Raw genomic sequence first — 18,081 nt, forward strand, 5'->3', positions numbered from 1 at the left:
GAGGGCTTAGATTGGGCCGGGTGTCCTCAGCTTACCACGCACCAGCGACCCCAATAGACTGGCCGGGCGCCTGTGGGCTTGCCTGTAAGCTGACCAGAGCTGCGTGGTCCTCCGACACTGTAGCTCTGGGTTGGCTGCATGGCGGGCCTGCAGAGTGAAAAGAAGTGGTTGGCTGACGGTACACACTTCGGAGGACAGAGTGCGTTCGTCTTCGCCCTCCCGAGTCAGCACAGGGGTGGTAGTGGTGGGCTGAGCCTAAATACAATTGGGCATTTCAGATTGGGAGAAAAAAGGGGTAAAAATTAAATAAAAATAAAATAAAATATCAGAAGAACATCCTACTACTATAAATCAACAACGGTCCCTCTCTACTCTCAAATCAAGCTTCTTGTCCCTTGAACCGCTCAGTGACAATTAAAGCTTTATCATTGAAAGCTGGTTGTATATTATTACTGTTGTAAGGGGGCAACCTCTAATTGAATAATGTAATCCAAACACATTTCTATTTACCTAATACTTAAAATACCATCAAGTTCTCTAGTATAAAAGTCAAGCATTTTAAGCATCTTACGTTTAAAAAAAAAAAAGTTTATTTTGTTGTGTAAACGACTTGCATTGATTTAAAAAAAAAATGTTCAAATGGAAGTTGTACAGCAGAGAGTAATTGTTTAAGTAACAGTAAACATGACAGGCTATGCATGATAACAAGTAGAATATCAGTAAATACAGCTTGCACAAGTGTTCCCTGGGAAACAGAGACGAAAGAAAAAAGATATCGTCGATATCTAGCCTCCTAGGTGGTGTCATAAGTTGCTTCTTTGCGAAACCTGGTATGGGTGTACCAGAGTATGAGTACAAACAGGTATTCGTAACGAGTATGGACGTTTTTTCCATGAGTAGTACAAGGGTAATTTTGCTATTACTCATTATTCAAAGAAATAAAAATAGTTTTAAAATGCATTGAATCAGCTCCTGGCTCCAATAGAGCAGTTACAACTGTCAGTCTCGTCTAGAGATAGAGAGACAGTCCAGGGGGTAAAGAGGAGGGACCGGTGTGACACAGCCTCTGACAAAGTAGAGCTAAACGTCATTCTATGCTGTGTGAGTTTTTTTGAGTTGATATTCGGTAACTTTACCTTTTTCAAGGCTAGTCCTTCAGGTTCTGCTTGTGCTTGACTGTGCAAATAATAGTATTTTATTTTTTCAATGATGAAAAATGACTTGTATATAATTTATTTAAAGGTGTTTTTATGTTTGATTTCAGACTTGTTTGTGTTTTTTGGGATCTTTGTCTCACAAGAACAGCCATTTTGTGTGCAGTAATATTTTTTTTCTTCTGCTGCGGTGTCTTTAAATTAACCCTTCCAGTTAAACCAAAAATAATCAAATCCTTTTCAAGGGGCCATTTTTCAGTTTCTTTAAATGTTATTTTCCCTGTTTTATTTGCCATCAGGTGTATGGTTTAATTTTGAAGTAGTACTGGTACAGGTATACACACCGATAACACTTAAGCTATGTGCCTGTAAAATAAATAATAACTCTGTGTTTAATTTACTTTGCACATTAGGAATGGGCGAGTCTAAAAAATTGAGATTCCAGAATCAATTCCTGATCTAGGAATTGGTGGAATCGATTCTGAATAATATAATTTCGATTCTTCAAAAAAAAATTGAAACTTTAAAAGCGACATACAAACTAACCTATAATAATAATAATAATAATAATAATAATAATAATAATAATAATGTATTATTAGTAATAATAAAATAAAAGCTCAGGGTAATCTATTATATTTCAGTTAATTATTATGTGTAATATTTGATTCCATGAGTTGGATCCTGGTTCTGGAGTCGATTCTCTATGATGCCAAAAATAGAATAGAATCCCATGCTCGAAAGAATGGATTTTTTGGGGATCGACTCCCCATCCCTATTGCACACACAAGCTATTGTCTGTTTTGCATTAGTTTTTAAGAAGACATATTTTGTTATGGCAAAGATATGTTCTACGAGTTGTCTGCGTTGCTTAAAAGGCCATGCATTTTTTTTTCATTAGAGATATTCATATATCACTTTCGAAAGTTTTTGGAAAACATGTGTGCTTGTGCATTTTCGAGGTTGCAGATTAGATTAGCAGCTAATAGCCTAATATTGAAAAATAATCTTTTTTTTTTGTACACTAGCCATAAAATCTGCAAAAAACATTCCAATAATAAATATTATGTCTTACAGATGTGTTGTCTTCTCTGATTAGGCTCATTATATATAACTGATCTCATCATACTTTACTATGTACTGTACACAGACACCCCCCATCACAATAATCCCAAAAAGATCTAGGTAATAAATAATAACAAAATAAATGCATCTTGCAGATTTGCAATTTGGTCTAAGTGGTCTCTACTTCACTATGCACATTAATCACCACCCTATCACATGTATCAGTTAATGGAATAGCAGGTTTGACAAAATATGGAATCAAATACAGATGATCATATTTTACGCTAACTGCTTTCACTTTTTTCCCCAAACTATCTTCCCGTAAAGTAATTTTTTTGTCATAAGGATTGGTGATTTTGGGGCAGCTAAAGTGGAGATTTATTTCCAATTACAGGACTTGCTGGGGAAAAACTAGCAAACGTGTGGGAAGAAAAAGACAAGCATGAGGCAGGGTTTCATTAATACTGGATGGCAGGGAAGGAGCCAGGTCCTAGATAATGAGGAAGGAGTTGCAATTTTTTTAAAACTTTCTGGTAGCAGAGAAAATGAAAATGACATTCATCTGACGAATGAGCCGAGATTGACCTAGCCTTTTGACCCCTGACAATCAATCTTACCTGCTACTTCATAAAGAATTATAGCTGTGCCATTCACATTTGACTCAGGATTTTTACAATTCCTACATATTAAAATACAGGGGTCAGGAAGATGAACGAGTAGGCAAAGGTAACAGATGTAGTGTGTTTTCTGTGCCGAAGCCCTTACCGTACGAAGGGTGACATATAAGTAGCTTGGTAATTTATGAGTCCGAGTCAGTTCTAGTTAAGTCAGCAGAATCAATGTTCGTCACATTCTGACAATTGGTTTTATTTACATTCTTTATAACGCATTGATTGGAGCAATATTTAAGTGAATATAAACAGCTATTATTTATCCTTAAATTATAGTTTTCCATCAAAATAATAATTGTTTTCAAAGTGACTAATTTGCCCTAAACATATTTCATATTCCAAGGAAACTACAGACCAACTACTGTAAAAACCTTTGTATAAATCTATTTTCTAGGTATTTTAGGGGGAAGCGACTTATACACAGGTGTGACCTATAGGCTTTTTCCTGAAATTGTTGTCTCAAAGGGGGGGCACATATACACCGGGACGACTTATACATCTCTTTTTACGGTAAATCATCCGCAGCACAGTTGGGGCCCTATTCTGAAGCATGTGTACATTTCTGAGAGAAAAAAAAACTAACAGAATGATTAATGTATTGTTCTGAGAAGTTTCTTGCTAGTTTTATTCTATTAAAATGATTGTATTTTGTTTTATTCCTCCTCAACATGCTTCAAAATAGGCCCCACAGGGTTAAGTAGCTTATCTGTTATTGACTAAACTACTGTAGTTCAAGTTGCAACCTGCTGCGCAGAACAGCTTAGACCTTATTCATTATGCCTTTGACTAACTCTGTCTTCATCAGACCTACAACTCTGCATCAAACATGGCTTGTTGCCCACAGTTAAACTCCCTAGTGAGTGTGGAATAACAACAACTTAGATGTGCATAATGTGTTTTCCAATTTTCCAGAATGCGAGAAAACAATTAATTTCGAGAGAGATGCTGAAGACATTGTTTTGCTGTAGTGCAAAAAGATCTTTGGTCAAAGGAATATGTGTGATAAAGCTAGCTGCCTTGTTAGTGTAGAATGTAAGGTCAGTGGTCTTGACAGTCTTAACAAGATAATAGAATGTATGAAGCACCACAGTTAAAGAATGTAGTTACCTGCAGTGTAGTCATATAATAAGCCCACTTGGGGCCTATAGTTATTCCCCTTGAATTTGTTTTCCTTTCATTTTCTTTGGCCTTGCTATCAGGGCTGGAGGAAATACTCAAATCAACTTTGATCTTTCTCTGGTTTAGATAATTTTCTGACAGAGCTTTTTCTTTTTTTTTTTTTTTGCCTTCTTTAACACTATTCGGTGTCTTCTTTTGGTCCACTCATGAACAATTAGCTGTAGTTATGTCAGAGCCTGTTAGATGGCTAGTCCTAGTATTTCAAGTCAGAATTGGACTCTTGCCTTTATAGCAAGGATTATATATAATTCATAGTAAGGTATAACAGTGGTGTCAAAGTGTCAGGAGGCAGGAGAAATGTAAAAGTGTGCTGTTTACAGACTAACAGGCTCCTTTTTCGAATGTGACTTAACTATCAGAAATTCGAAACGGGTTCTAGTAGGACCCTGGTATGCATTCCATGCTTTGTAAACAAAACAGATTTACACATCCTTACAATACATTGTCTATAATGTATTGCTGTCAAGGCCTAATTCTTTGGTTCACATCAGTAGACCCTTCAGTTACACCATACTGTGGTTATGAAAATGCTTAACATACAGTACTTTATCAATAAAATAAAACTTTTTTTCCATTTCAGAGTGTACATTACATTTTTCTTTTGTGGTATTTTAGTCTATCACTCACGTTTCTTGCATTTTGTGCCTGCACCTAGTGCCGAGAGTTCATTTGATCTCACTAGTTTTCTGTAGGTGTTGTTTTTGGCGCAACTGAGATTTCATGTATGCCGCCTTCTGGCTTTATATCCCTTCATTCTTAATTTATATATTTAGTTCTCCTTTGATTATACTCATATCCCAATCTGAACGATAGTTGCCTCCAGGCATGCGGTGTCCTGCTGGGAGATGTGGCTGCAGAATAGCCACAGGCTGCCCTCTGGCCAGTGAGTGCAGGTGCCTGTTTCTGATTGTTGGCAGGGGGGTGCTTTATATCTGGGGATGTGATTTTTGTCACGGTGGTCACTCAACGTCTTTTGAATTGGTTTCAGTGCAAAGTTTAAGCAGTTAACAAACGTTAAATAAATGTGAATATTTACACAAAACTATAAAAAAAGTGGTGAAATTAAGTTATAAGCAGCTAGCAGAGCAATATCCCAAACAATTTCATGAAAGCGGAGGAGAAACAAACTTCTGATCTTTTACTGTACGTCTTGTAATACCAAAACCACAGCTGTGTTTAAATAGACATGAATGAAAAGGATATTGTAAAATTCTCAATTTACAACCAGAACATTTATTTAAACAAAAACTACATTTCAGTGTTCAGATTATTTCTTTTTACATCGGACACCAAGGTGTACATGTTGAAACTAAAAGGTAAGCATATTCCTCTTGCGGCTGTTTTTTAAAAGGTACTGTTAAAAAAAAAAAATCTATGTTTACTTTTGACTAGAAGCATGTGTTAAAAAAAATTAAATAAATGTTAAATACATTAAATATATGTTTACTTTGCACAAATACTAAAATATTACAGTATATTACATGAAAAAATATATTTAAGTTCAAATCAAACCGTGACCATTCCATGAAATTGTCTGTTTTTAGCCATGACTGATGATTTTTACATATTTTTACAAACTCACATCCCTACTTATATCGTGTAAAGCCAATGACTGGGATTTGGGTTGTTGCAAGATGGTCAGAAACTACACTGATGAAGGCAGAAGGCCCAAACATTTGTTTACTTAGCTTTTGTAAGATTGTATGAGTGGTGTGGGGCTAATTCCGTTAGTTTGTTTAATAATTAATTTAAACAATTAATTAATTTGAATAATTACAATACTTCAAATTAATGTGCGTTAATTAACTTGAATTAATACTATATGACCATTACCATATTAGGTCACCAACTAAATAAAGACAATCTATTAGTTATCTGTTAAATAATCTGAATATTCATTCACATTAAGACCTCCAACATAATCATTTTTTTTAATGACGTGTATAAGATCGAGGAATTACAATTAACACACAAAACACCCTCAACCACAACAAGGTGGATTAAAATACCATAGCAGTTTATTAGATAATAATACTAACGTTACAGAAAGGAAAAACTTAGAAAATCATCATGAGGTAACAGTTCACATACACACCAATGCAGCACAAGTAAACACTTATCCCTTGAATGTATATGCTTCTATATATGTCGTTTCTCAATAATGCATTTAAACTACAGTACAAGTGGAATCCTATTGCTTTCCTAACATTCAGTATAGGTTCAACACCTCATTCTAACACAGTACTTTAACTCCTCTGTCTCAATCTCAGTACAGGCTGCGTGGCTCTGCTAGCAGGTGATGACATCACTCTGCTGAGATTAACAAGGTTCAAACTCTCAGGTTTTTCATACGCTTGTTAAAAGCGCAATTTAAGATAACTATTTTATCAACTTCTATGTTTTGTAATTACAGTTAATTACTGTAGTTCAACAAAGGAAAGGTAATGAAATTATACTCCATGGTTCCTTGAAGAAGACCCAACAGTCTGCAGAATAAATCTTTCGTTGTAGTTAAATTTTCGCTTCATTGCCACCAATCTTCAAACTCAAATTGGGGCTCCTTTATCTTCAAAACCCAAGCTGGGGTTTTTCGCACACTTCCCATGTGTTCCTTTATCTTCAGAACCCAAGTGGTGGATTCACACGTAGCCTGTGTATTTTCTTCTTTCCTTGAATGCTTCGCCTCGAAGGCAGGCCGTCTCGTTATGCTGTGGTTACGTCTGGAAACAGAAGCTTGTATACGAGTCGGGAATGGTTCTTTTTTTTTGTCGTATGATAAACTGACTCGCAGACGTCTCTTTTTCCTATCAGCAGGAGTCCTGAACACGGAGCTTTCTTTGAAGTTAATTTATTGCAGGGTACAGAATCTTCTTGCAGTCAAGAGGTATAAAGCTTAACGCTATCTTCTCTTAGGGAGCCATGTTAGACTCAGAAACCAATTCAAAGTTCTGGCTGCAAGTTGCCAGTTCTTATAGGTCTTTCACATAAAGACCTATACATTACCCCTACAACTGTCTTCCATTGTGTTGGACAATGGGTTGCCTCACCCTGCATGGGATGAATACTTTATCTAATTATGACTTCCTTCTGCTGTCTCCAGTTTTCGTTTTCTCCATAAATTCTGATCGGAAACTCTGATCTATTTACAATCGTGTAGAGACCCTTTGTGTTGGGTTCAGTTAAAGTCCACTGGTCAGAGAGCTCACTACCCCCTCCTTTGTGCTGGGTGCTCAGAAGTTGCTCCAGTCAATAGTTCACATTAGGGACGAACCAAATCCAAGTTTTTGAGATTCGGCTAAATACCGAATCCATCTCAAAAGATTCAGCCGAACACCAAATCTACAAAAAAAGTCACGAAAAACTGAAGGAAACTGTTGAATGAAAAGCAGACTGGCAGCTACTAACAAGGGACACGCACAATCTGTTGTTTTGATCCTTTTAGTTCTAGTATTTTTATTACCGAATGGAAATATATCCCTGAATAAGATTTCAGTTTGAAACTTACACAATTTACTGCTAGCCCCGTCCCCCCACAATAGAAACATCAAAATACAGAACCGTTTACCTTTACAAGAAAGTGGAGCTGCATCTTTACCATAACCCACTATTATCTTTAATGACGTTTCAACCTGTGTCACCTGATCTGAGATTAGGGTTCCAAATCTCAGGACACTTTAAGGAAAGGCAGGTTTGTAACTCACATCTCTCGGCCGAATCTGAACTCTGCTCAAAAAGTGGGTATTCGGGCCGAATCCGAAACCGAATCCTGGATTCGGTGCATCCCTAGTTCACATGCTGCCCTGCACACTGTGCGCTCAAGAATGAATCCAAAAGATTAGTTCAGATATGTACTTATATCAAAAATAATTATTTATTCCAGGCAATTGTGGTTATAGACAGAACTCTCTTTCACAGGTCTTGTGTAACCTTTTTGCTGTGCCCAGATACTTACTGAAAAATGGTCCTGGTTTATCAACTGTTTATTTTTAACTAGCCTACATGTTAAACAATCAAAGTATTGTTTTTTTTTTTTGTTTGTTTTTTTAATAAATATTATTTCAGTGCGTGTTCGTTGTGTAGATTTCAGTAGACCCTAACTTACTGTATTTACTACTACGTCCCTTGCTGGCTTAATATAATTTGACATCTGGTAGCCAACGTGTTGTTGCTAATCGTGCTGTTTGTTCAGTTTTCATTGTGTTCATAAAGTTTATTCAAAGTCTGCTGTTGTATAATTAACTACTGAAATCAAGTTGCTCAATGTCAGCATCCATTTGTTTTATTTTTACAACTTGTCATTAAAACCGCAGAGTAGCTGCTATTGCCGCTGATTGCAAACACTTTCAGATTTTTTTTCTTTCACATTGATTGACAGCGTTCATAGGATGTGTACAAAAATGGAGATTTACTTTCACATTGCAGAAAAAGGTAAATTAAACAAGCAAATTCATACTGTATTTACATTTTTTTCAGGCAGATTGATTTGTAACAGTGATTAAACAAAAATATATTCAGGCTGGCTTTACAATGGATTAAGGCATGTGTATTGACCAAGGGGGTGTCAAACAGTGACGTCACTATATAGTACTTTACTTGGCCCATATTTTTTTTTTTTTTTTTTAAGACAACCAAATTTTAAAAGCTAGGAGCCAGATGCCCATAAGGATTTTGGCCAACTTTGAGCCGTGACTGTAGTACTAAAATGTATTATTTTTTTCTTTTGTGGCAGCTACCTCATCCCTGAACTCGCAGCTCCAACATCTGCAACAACTGCAACAGCTACAGCAACAGCAACACCAAGGGCAAAAGCAACAGCAGCACCAACACCAAGGGCAACAGCAACACCAAGGGCAACAGCAACACCAAGGGCAACAGCAACACCAAGGGCAACAGCAGCAGCAGCAGCAGCAGACAAGCCAACATTCATCCCACAGTCAGCCTCAGTCTGCTACAGCCTCCCCACAGCAGAAACAGAGCCAGTCACCAGGACATGGGCTCCCGTCTCCTCTCACATCACCCAATCCCCTCCAGGTAAGAGCAGCAGAACACTGGCAAGCCAACAGCTTGTATGTGCTTGTGGCTGGCCTCATGGAAATCTCAGTTGCTTTAAAAAAAAAAAAAAAAAAGAACATGTGAATGTGAATGATCAGGATAATGGCCGCTCCACTCCGAACCTGAATGGCTGAGACAATTCATTTAGATTTTTCAGGTCCTCTAGCAAATAATTGTTACCTCATACGGAATACTGTACATATCTGGTTTATTGTCAGTGTTCAAGGGACAGTCAAGCCAGCAAGGGACTGTTCCACATTAAACAGACATCAATACAGATGCACCTAAACATATAGAATATCAAAAAGAATTAGAATAGCAAGGCGATTCATCCATGCGATAGAGATGATCACAGCTTTAGGTAAATGCAGTTGAATTAACTGCACTCCAGGATATCAAACGTGGGTTATGCCTCCAGTAAATAATATAATAATAATAATAAGAAGAAGAAGAAGAAGAAGAAGAAGAAGAAGAAGAAGAAGAAGAAGATTATGATAATACAATAGTTATAAGAGCCCTTGTAACCCTTTCATGCATGAAATATTGATAATTCAGGCTATACAGATTTTTCAAGTAATAAATACACTGCAGTGCACTGCCGATAAAAAATAAAATTGAACTGTTTGATTCTGAAATTTTCCTGTGTAATTTATCACATGGCCTTATTGCAGGTAGACCATTGGTAGGAAACTCAGCTGCAGCATCGGATGTTGTCGGATACCAACTGAAAAATAAAATGCAATAAACCAACCAACAGATCGTTAACAGTGCTAATAAGAGGGAACTAGATGGTAACTTTACAAGTAAAGTTGTGGGGCTTGCTTTAGGGAAAGTGGTCAAAATTTCAGTTGTTTATAAAAAGTTAGAGAAAATTGAGTTGGTGCGGTTACTAAAACAGGTGTACCTCTTGATTGGTAAAAGTTATTTCTGTTCTGATTTCATATTTGAATAGCAGAGAAGTAGATGGCAATGTCATACCCTCTAAATGTTTGTCTAGCTTGTTGGGAAAGTGGTCAAAATTATTATTATTATTTATTTCTTAGCAGACGCCCTTATCCAGGGCGACTTACAATCGTAAGCAAATACATTTCAAGTGTTACAATACAAGTAATACAATAAGAGCAAGAAATACAATAACTTTTGTTCAAGCAAAGTACAAGTGTGACAAACCACAATTCAATAATACAGCAGATAATAGTGATAGTTACATCAGGATATGATTAAATAGTGATAGTTACATCAGGATGTGATTAAATACAAAGTACTACAGGTTAAACACTTGGCAGATTACAGTATTCTGAAGTACAGGATTAAATGCAGTAAAATAGGGGGCAGATAAGAGCAAAATAAAGCACATTTAAATGAAGGGTGATAGTGTCCCAGGATACAAACAGAGGAGTTCTACAGGTGCTGTTTGAAGAGGTGAGTCTTAAGGAGGCGCCGGAATGTGGTCAGGGACTGGGCAGTCCTGACATCTGTAGGAAGGTCATTCCACCACTGCGGAGCAAGGGTGGAGAAGGAGCGGGCTCTGGAGGCAGGGGAGCGTAGCGGAGGTAGAGCTAGTCTTCTAGTGCAGGCGGAGCGGAGAGGTCGAGTGGGGGTGTAGGGAGAGATGAGGGTCTGGAGGTAGCTGGGTGCAGTCTGGTCAAGGCATCTGTAGGCTAGTACAAGAGTCTTGAACTGGATGCGAGCGGTGATCGGGAGCCAGTGGAGCGAGCGGAGTAGTGGAGTAGCGTGGGCGAAGCGAGGCAGAGAGAACACCAGGCGGGCAGCAGAGTTCTGGATGAGCTGGAGCGGACGGGTGGCGGACGCAGGGAGGCCAGCCAGGAGGGAGTTGCAGTAGTCTAGGCGGGAGAGTACCAGGGCCTGGACCAGGAGCTGGGTAGCATAGTTGGTGAGGAAGGGTCGGATTCTTCGGATGTTGCTCAGGAAGAATTGGCAAGTGCGTGCCAGAGTGGAGATGTGCTGGGAATAAAAGAGGCAGGCAGGCAGTTGTTTATAAAAAGTTTGAGAAAATGTAGTTGATGCAGTTACTAAAACAGCTGTACCTCTTGATTGGTAAAACTTATTTCTGTTTTGAATAGCAGAGAAGTAGAGGAAGATTCCATATACTCTAACTTTTTGTCTTACTGTGGCAGGGCGGAAGCCCTACACATGGGAAATAAGTAGTTTTATTGTATATTTTTGCATTATTTGTTGTAAATTGATTTAATTAATTGTTTAACTGATGTTGTGCTCTGCCGTGGACGATTACCTGTGTGTGGAGCAGCAGCTGAAAGCAATCAGCTGTTCCAGCAGGCAGGTGGGCGTGTCTCGGCAGAGCGTTAGTATAAAAACATAGCGATCACTGTGATCGGGGCTGCTGCAAGGCCTGCCTTTTCACGGCACCTTTGATTTAGAGTTTGTTATATTGTGTTTTATTTTGAGTGTTTGTACAGTCATGTATCGTCCTCTGTGCGCTACCATCGCTGGTAGCGTCACATGACATTATTGTTTACTTTTTGTTTATGTTTATTGATTAAATCTCGTGCGCCTGTGTCGGCGTATCAACGTCAATCTCTACCTCGGTCTCGTCTGTGTTCTCCTCAGCTGCCTGGGGCAAGTATACCAGGACTCTATCACACTTACTTGTTGGGAAAGTGGTCAACGTAGCTGATTTGTGTCAAAAGTTACATCGTTTACAGTAAATACAATGTTGGAAGTCTGGGAGTTTTTAAACAATGGGGAGCTTTAGTATGTTGAAAAAAGTCCCATTAAAGTGAATGGACAAAAAATGGACAAAAAGCTTAATAGTTTAAAAAGTATAAAATATATCAAAAAGTTGTATACAAGCACACTATTCCAGACCGGTCTACACGTTTTAAAGTTTGAACAGCGTTTCTAGCTTAAACGGTGTAAGAGGAGTAGTGTGCCAAAGAATAATAATAATATTAAGAAGTATGTCGAAGATTTAAAGTGGGGACTCTTGCTTCGCAAGCCCCACTAATTAAATTGATTTGAAAACCTTGGTTAGCACTCCTTTAAGACAGACATGTACGTATAGCCTTCATCTCATTCAGAGTGGCCATTTTTGTTTGTCAAAGAAATAGCGGTGCAACAGCAAACTCTACTGGTTTAGGGCGTGTTGTTTCAGTGATTTGTTTGCATTGCATCTATGCGGTTATCCAATCACGTTAACCTGCAGTCATATAATGCGGTATATGTCATGTGTTTTTCTTGGTGCGTGCTCCTGTGCGTCTGATTTTACTGGCGAAGTAGTGGTACTTGCTTCCTTACTAAAACAGAGTGCTGTCATTTGTTAAAAGGCAAGCATACAACATCTCCCAACAATTGCTGCTGACATTCTCTGTCTGGTGTGGATTTGCCCATACATTGAGACTGCACGTCTGCATCCACTGAATTGGGTGGAAGTATAAGGCAAAGCATTGCCAAGTTATACAGTTAAAAACAGTCCCACAGTTAGAAGCAGTCCCAAAACTTGGTTACTCAAAGGTATCTGGTATTCTTTAATAAAGTCCATATATGCAGCACGTTCGTTGTCATGTTATTTGTCCCATCCAGGAATTTATTTTATCAGTTACCAAGTCAAAAAAAAGAAATCGTGCCTATTCGGATCTAAAATTCTAACTTCGTTTAAAAAGTAAACAGCAGGTTGTTTGAACCGAGGTAGCTGTGCTTGATTGTGCCTGTAGTGCTGATTTAACTTGGGTACAACCAACACTGGAATACTTTTTTGTTTGTTATCTGAAAGCTGTTGTTTATTTTACGTTCTGTTCAGCAGCCTCTGTAGTAGCCTTTTGTTTAATGTGTTATAGCGATCGATCGTATTTTCTTTGTCACATTACAAGATGTGCAAAACAATTACCTCCATCTGCATGCACAGTTTATTTGGGAAATGTCTTGACACGACCCTCAGCCAAAATATACTTTGCTTGTTTTGCTTTGTCGTCCATTTTTGGTATTTTACATCTAATGCTGAAAACTAGATTTTAGCAACCTAAATATAAAACAGTGCAGCACTGCCTTTGTCCCACCTGCTACGTACAGCACAGCAGGTCACAGAAAAGCCAGTACAGGTGCACTGATAGGCTGATTAAAACATTGTTGTCATCTGAACAGTAAACAGGAAAGTTAACTGCTTTGGAGTGTTTTTTTAATTACATTTCTCTAAGTTTTGTGCCTAAGTGCAATGCAAACAGGAAGGCAAAGGAATAAAAAAAAGCCTACAGAAGAAAGCCTACGTGGTTTGAGTCACTTGCGTTGTGCGATAGTTCACAAGGTTTCTTTCCTCCCCTCACCAACTGAATGTGTCCCGATTTTTCACTCTTGCTATCTGGTCATCCTAGGGGGGGATGTGTGTGAGAAGGTTGAGGGTAGGGTGGGGGGTGGGTGTTGCTGAAATTGACAGGCTGAATTTCATTTCTGAACACTTGTGCCTTCGAAAAAAAGGCTCATCCTTTTACATTATTCACAATCTGTCTGGGTAATATTAGTTTAGAACAATACATCCCCGAAATGATTGTCAAAAAGGATAATAATTCAAAATGATTATTGCATTTGTTTAGAAATATCCAAAAGATAAAAAAAATATTATTTCTGGAAATGTTCATCTGCTGTCATGTTCGCTTAAAGAATTGAAATGAAAATAAGTAGTTTATGTCTTCCCTTCCACAAGATTGGTTCAGTGGAATAAAGAAAATTAATTGCAGCACACTGTTGCATTGCAGATTATGATGTCCTGAATGCCTTTTTGTGTGCTAAAAGTTTGATCCGAAGGGAAAGAAATGTAATTAGAATCTATTTTATAATAATTTTTGAAAGACGTTGTGCGTCCGGATAGATGTGTCAGCACAGTAGATATTACACTGAAACTGTCAGACCCCATTATTGTGTATATGGGGAGGTTGACAGTCCTGGTGTTAATCTGTTTCAGCTGGTTATTGGCGATAAATCAAATTCAGTCTGTAAAGTTGTTTGGTTAAATGCTTTATCAATAGGGCATAAACAACCCTTGCTGAAGATTTCTAACACAAGATTTCCAGGGTGGGAAATACCGGACTTTCCAGGGGCTAGAAGGCCTTATTTCTTACATAACAGCACTGTGTATATGTTATACAACAATACATTTGACAAGCATTTGTTAATAAATGATCTGGTAATGGAATTTATTTATTAGATTGCTATTAATAGATAGAACCGTTACAACACTTATCCTTTACACAAGCAGTACAGATTAAGGTTATATATTGTATTTTAATTTGAATTATTAGTATCATTTTTTAAAGCAATTTATGCTTCAATATTTGCAAGAGGGTGCCCACTCAATGGTCAATTGAATTCACTATAGATGAAAGTTGTTTGCCACAGTGAAAGTGTATACATAAAACTAGGATGTCCCTACTTTTGTTACTTGGAATATAACATCCTGAAAAAAACCGTCATGTGAGGTTTTATATTCATACAATAATTAAAGTACGGAAGCGTATACTCTACACTGTACAAAAAAGCGGTAAAATTGAATATGTTGTTGGAAAATAACATATTTGTTATTCAGGAAATCATTGTGGCATTTAAATTATTAATTAAACCACAGATGGTGTTCTGCCTTTAGCTTATGTTGTAAGATATGCAGCTCTACTGAAATGATCAGATATGCTGCACAAGCTCTAGAAGAAGAAAAAGAAGAGAAATAATAATACAAACTCATTATTATGAATTATTTTATCATTTTAAAAAGTACCAGTATAAATTAAAGTATTTTCTTGTTTTAATAATCACTCATAGCTTCCCTGTATCATCCTGTAGTAGCTGATTCACAGGAATGGGGAAATTAAATTAATGCCTATAAAAAGTGCAGTTTGTGAATTATCAATTGACTGGAAAACATGTGTAAACATGCCAAAGTTATTTTTCATTATTAACATTGTTTTATAGCTTGATTTTATAGCTTCACACTAGGTGTATCATAATGGAGCTAATTTGACTCTTTTGCTCCTCTTTTCAGATTGAAAATTGGACCTCAGCAACAGGCACTGAGATAATAAGTAGCACAGGAGCAACATGGCCAGTGAAGCAAGTGATTGCTCTGACTTAAAAAGGGCTTATGAAAATAGTATTTTGGAGCAAAGCTCTGAAAAGTGGAGTAGTGCAAAATTAGCTAATTTTAATCGACATGTACATTGTAGAAAGGCTTTGATAGATAGTTGAGATTCATACTGTATCTTTGTAATTTAGTTTACCAGTGATATCTGTGTATATTATCAGACAGAAGTGAGATTACAGAAGTCTGATTATTTACTGTATAGCAGGAACCAGGTATGTGCTTCTAGCATGGCCGAGGAACTGAATTCGAATCTACACTTTGTAAACCAATTTAACAAAACAAGTTCCCATGCTGGTTGCCTCACAGTCATGGGGGTGTAAGGGTGTTAGAGCACTATGTCTGTCTGTGACCGCCAGGAGTAAAGCCTCTGGGGAAGGAATAGTGTACTGGCCCTCAGAGGCTCCCTTTTGAAATAAAAGGCTCCACCGGGACACGTCCACCAGCCGGTCAAGGAACTGCAGCCGTCCAATCTTCCACTGTCTACAGTCTACAGTCCATCTTTAGCTAATTATCCCACTGCCGAGTCATATAGTAAATCAGGTTGTGATACCTTCTGAGACTTTGCTTTTTTTATTATTTTTGGTTTTAAAAAGCATAGTTGATTTAATGGATAGCTTAGTGAAGTATCACTGTAGAGAGTATTGTGTTTTTGAAAGCGAGTAGAGTGCTGATTTCTATTGGTTTGGGGGAGGGGTGATTATACAGGAGCAAGATCAAAACAGGGGTGTAAAGTTGTGTTATTTATTATCAATAGTATCAATGCAGCAATAGGCTCTTTTTTATTTAGCAAGAAGTGACCCTCTGCTCACTGCCAGGGCAGATACCTGTTTCGATTGCTGTGACTAAGGAGATATTAGCGGTTGAATGAAAACAGGAAGCTTAATGAAGGAGACAGAAGCAGGTTTTCTAGTTTCTATTTTACTTTAGGAGGAAATGTTCCAGATCCTTCACTTTTTGAAGAGCCAGCAAGAGGTCGGCTTTTTTCCCCAGCCCCATCTATCAGTGTCACATTCTAATTGGGCAGCAGTGGGTCGTTCTCAATGGCTGGGATGAGTGCATCATTTTCTTTTGTTCTATTCTCTACCCTTTTCCAGAATGGCAGTGCTTTGGGGTAAAAACTACCTATGTTGTGTCCTGGCTTAACAGTTTCATAAACAAAGACTACTTGAAGTCCTTTACATACCAGCACACTAGCATGCAAGGGCCTCTGCACTGGTGGCAGATCTATTGCTCCCCTTCTGGTGATTTATCAAGGTTCTAAATCTTAAACCTTGCAGAGAAGAGAAGGGGCGAGAGGAGGGTTATTTCCCACAGCAGTGGGTTTAACGTTTCCTCACTGTGGAATAAGAGAAAAACCTATATTGTTCTTTGCTCTTTCTCTTTCCAATCTGTCATTTAGTTATTTGAAAAATACTTTACAAGGTTTACCACCTCCTGGACAAGTTCCAGTTGCAATAATAATGGCCTCATTTGCTTAAGAAACCAGCACTCCCGAAATGACCCAGCTAATTGTTCTTCCAGCCAACCAGAGTGCACGTTTCGCCTTCTGTATTCCATAACACATCACAAATAAATCCTATTCATGACATCATCTGTGCCACTTTCTGTTTTTACCATGCTGTATTCTCCATATCAACATGGTTGACGTCACCTGCTTTAAAAAATCATACCTGACGCACCACTCAGAATTCCGTTCAACTTCAGACCATTCAAAATGGTATTCCTTTCATCAACCTTTTCCCTCTTTTCAATGGAATTGACAATGGACTTAATACAGGTTGGTAGTGATTAGAAATCAATTATAACTGGATTTTTAACATGTGTATTAATAATTAAGCAATGTAATAGAATTATAGAACTGCAAGTGTCTGTGTATGAGTTATATCAACACTTACAGCGCTTAAACAGACCTCGGCTTTCAGCCTCGGCCCATTCACTTCTACTGGTGCCAATGTTCCACCATAGACAGATGTTCACCATCCTATAACCCTATATTCCATATTCTGGACAAGGCAGTGGAAGTGCAGTTGTAGGCTCATCTCAGGACAGTGATCTGCCTAAAGTAAAATAGAAAAATGTGCTTCTGTTTTGTGAGTGTTTTCCAAAGTTGCAATTGTTTCATAATCGTTTTTGGTATCCCCTGCCTCATTTTTCAGTGTTGCACATCACATCTGTTGCAGTCATCTCGTACATATATCACGCAATCAAACCATGCTGTCAACCATCACTAAATTTAGTTTATATTCAGACCCACCAAAGCATGGCTGGCTTGACAGACTACTGTTAGCCATCACCATAGGACAGAGCGATGTGCATTAAGCATCATAAAGAAATTGCTTTATCCAACTCAATAAAGAATAGCGTCAGGCATGAGGTCTTTAAAAGGGTTGCGGGGTCTCTGAATTGCAAACATCATGGCAGTTTGTCTCTTGGGACTTCGCTTTAAACAAGCAGGCTGATCCGCAAGGGGCAGATGGTGGCAGTGGAGGGATGGGAACATTTAGATTTGCATAGGTCTGAGAGGCTCGTAGGATCTGCAATAGGATTTGAGCCTTTCACCTCAGGTGTCTCCCGATTCCATTCCCAGCCCTTCTCAGTAGTGACTGAAAGTCACTTTATATCTAACAGCTGTCTGGAGTCTGATATGTGATAGACATCCCATCTTAACAAACCACCATCATAGAGTAGTGGCCTCTAAAGATTGACCACCTTTCTCTGCCGGTAAACAAGCTTTGGTTAGAGAGACTCTTGAAATGTGTTCATATCCTTTGTGTACCGGTGCTCCAGTTGGAGGGCAGTGTGGTATTGAATGTACTGCCGTTCCAATGCCTGCTTTTTGTTTAATAGGAGACTTCAG

General features: G+C 38.1%; 1 protein-coding gene across 2 annotated transcripts in view; it reads left to right on the plus strand.

The window, feature by feature from the left end:
• LOC117435369 (POU domain, class 6, transcription factor 2-like) overlaps positions 1 to 18,081 on the plus strand; it is a 170,160-nt gene that overhangs the window by 97,979 nt on the left and 54,100 nt on the right. For both annotated transcript variants that reach the window (XM_059018734.1, XM_059018735.1), the window contains exon 5: positions 8,799 to 9,100. In XM_059018734.1, the coding sequence (XP_058874717.1) occupies positions 8,799 to 9,100 (302 nt within the window). The remainder of the gene's footprint in view (positions 1 to 8,798; positions 9,101 to 18,081) is intronic.

The sequence above is a fragment of the Acipenser ruthenus genome, chromosome 3 (assembly GCF_902713425.1).
Source record: "Acipenser ruthenus chromosome 3, fAciRut3.2 maternal haplotype, whole genome shotgun sequence".
Lineage (NCBI taxonomy): Eukaryota > Metazoa > Chordata > Actinopteri > Acipenseriformes > Acipenseridae > Acipenser > Acipenser ruthenus.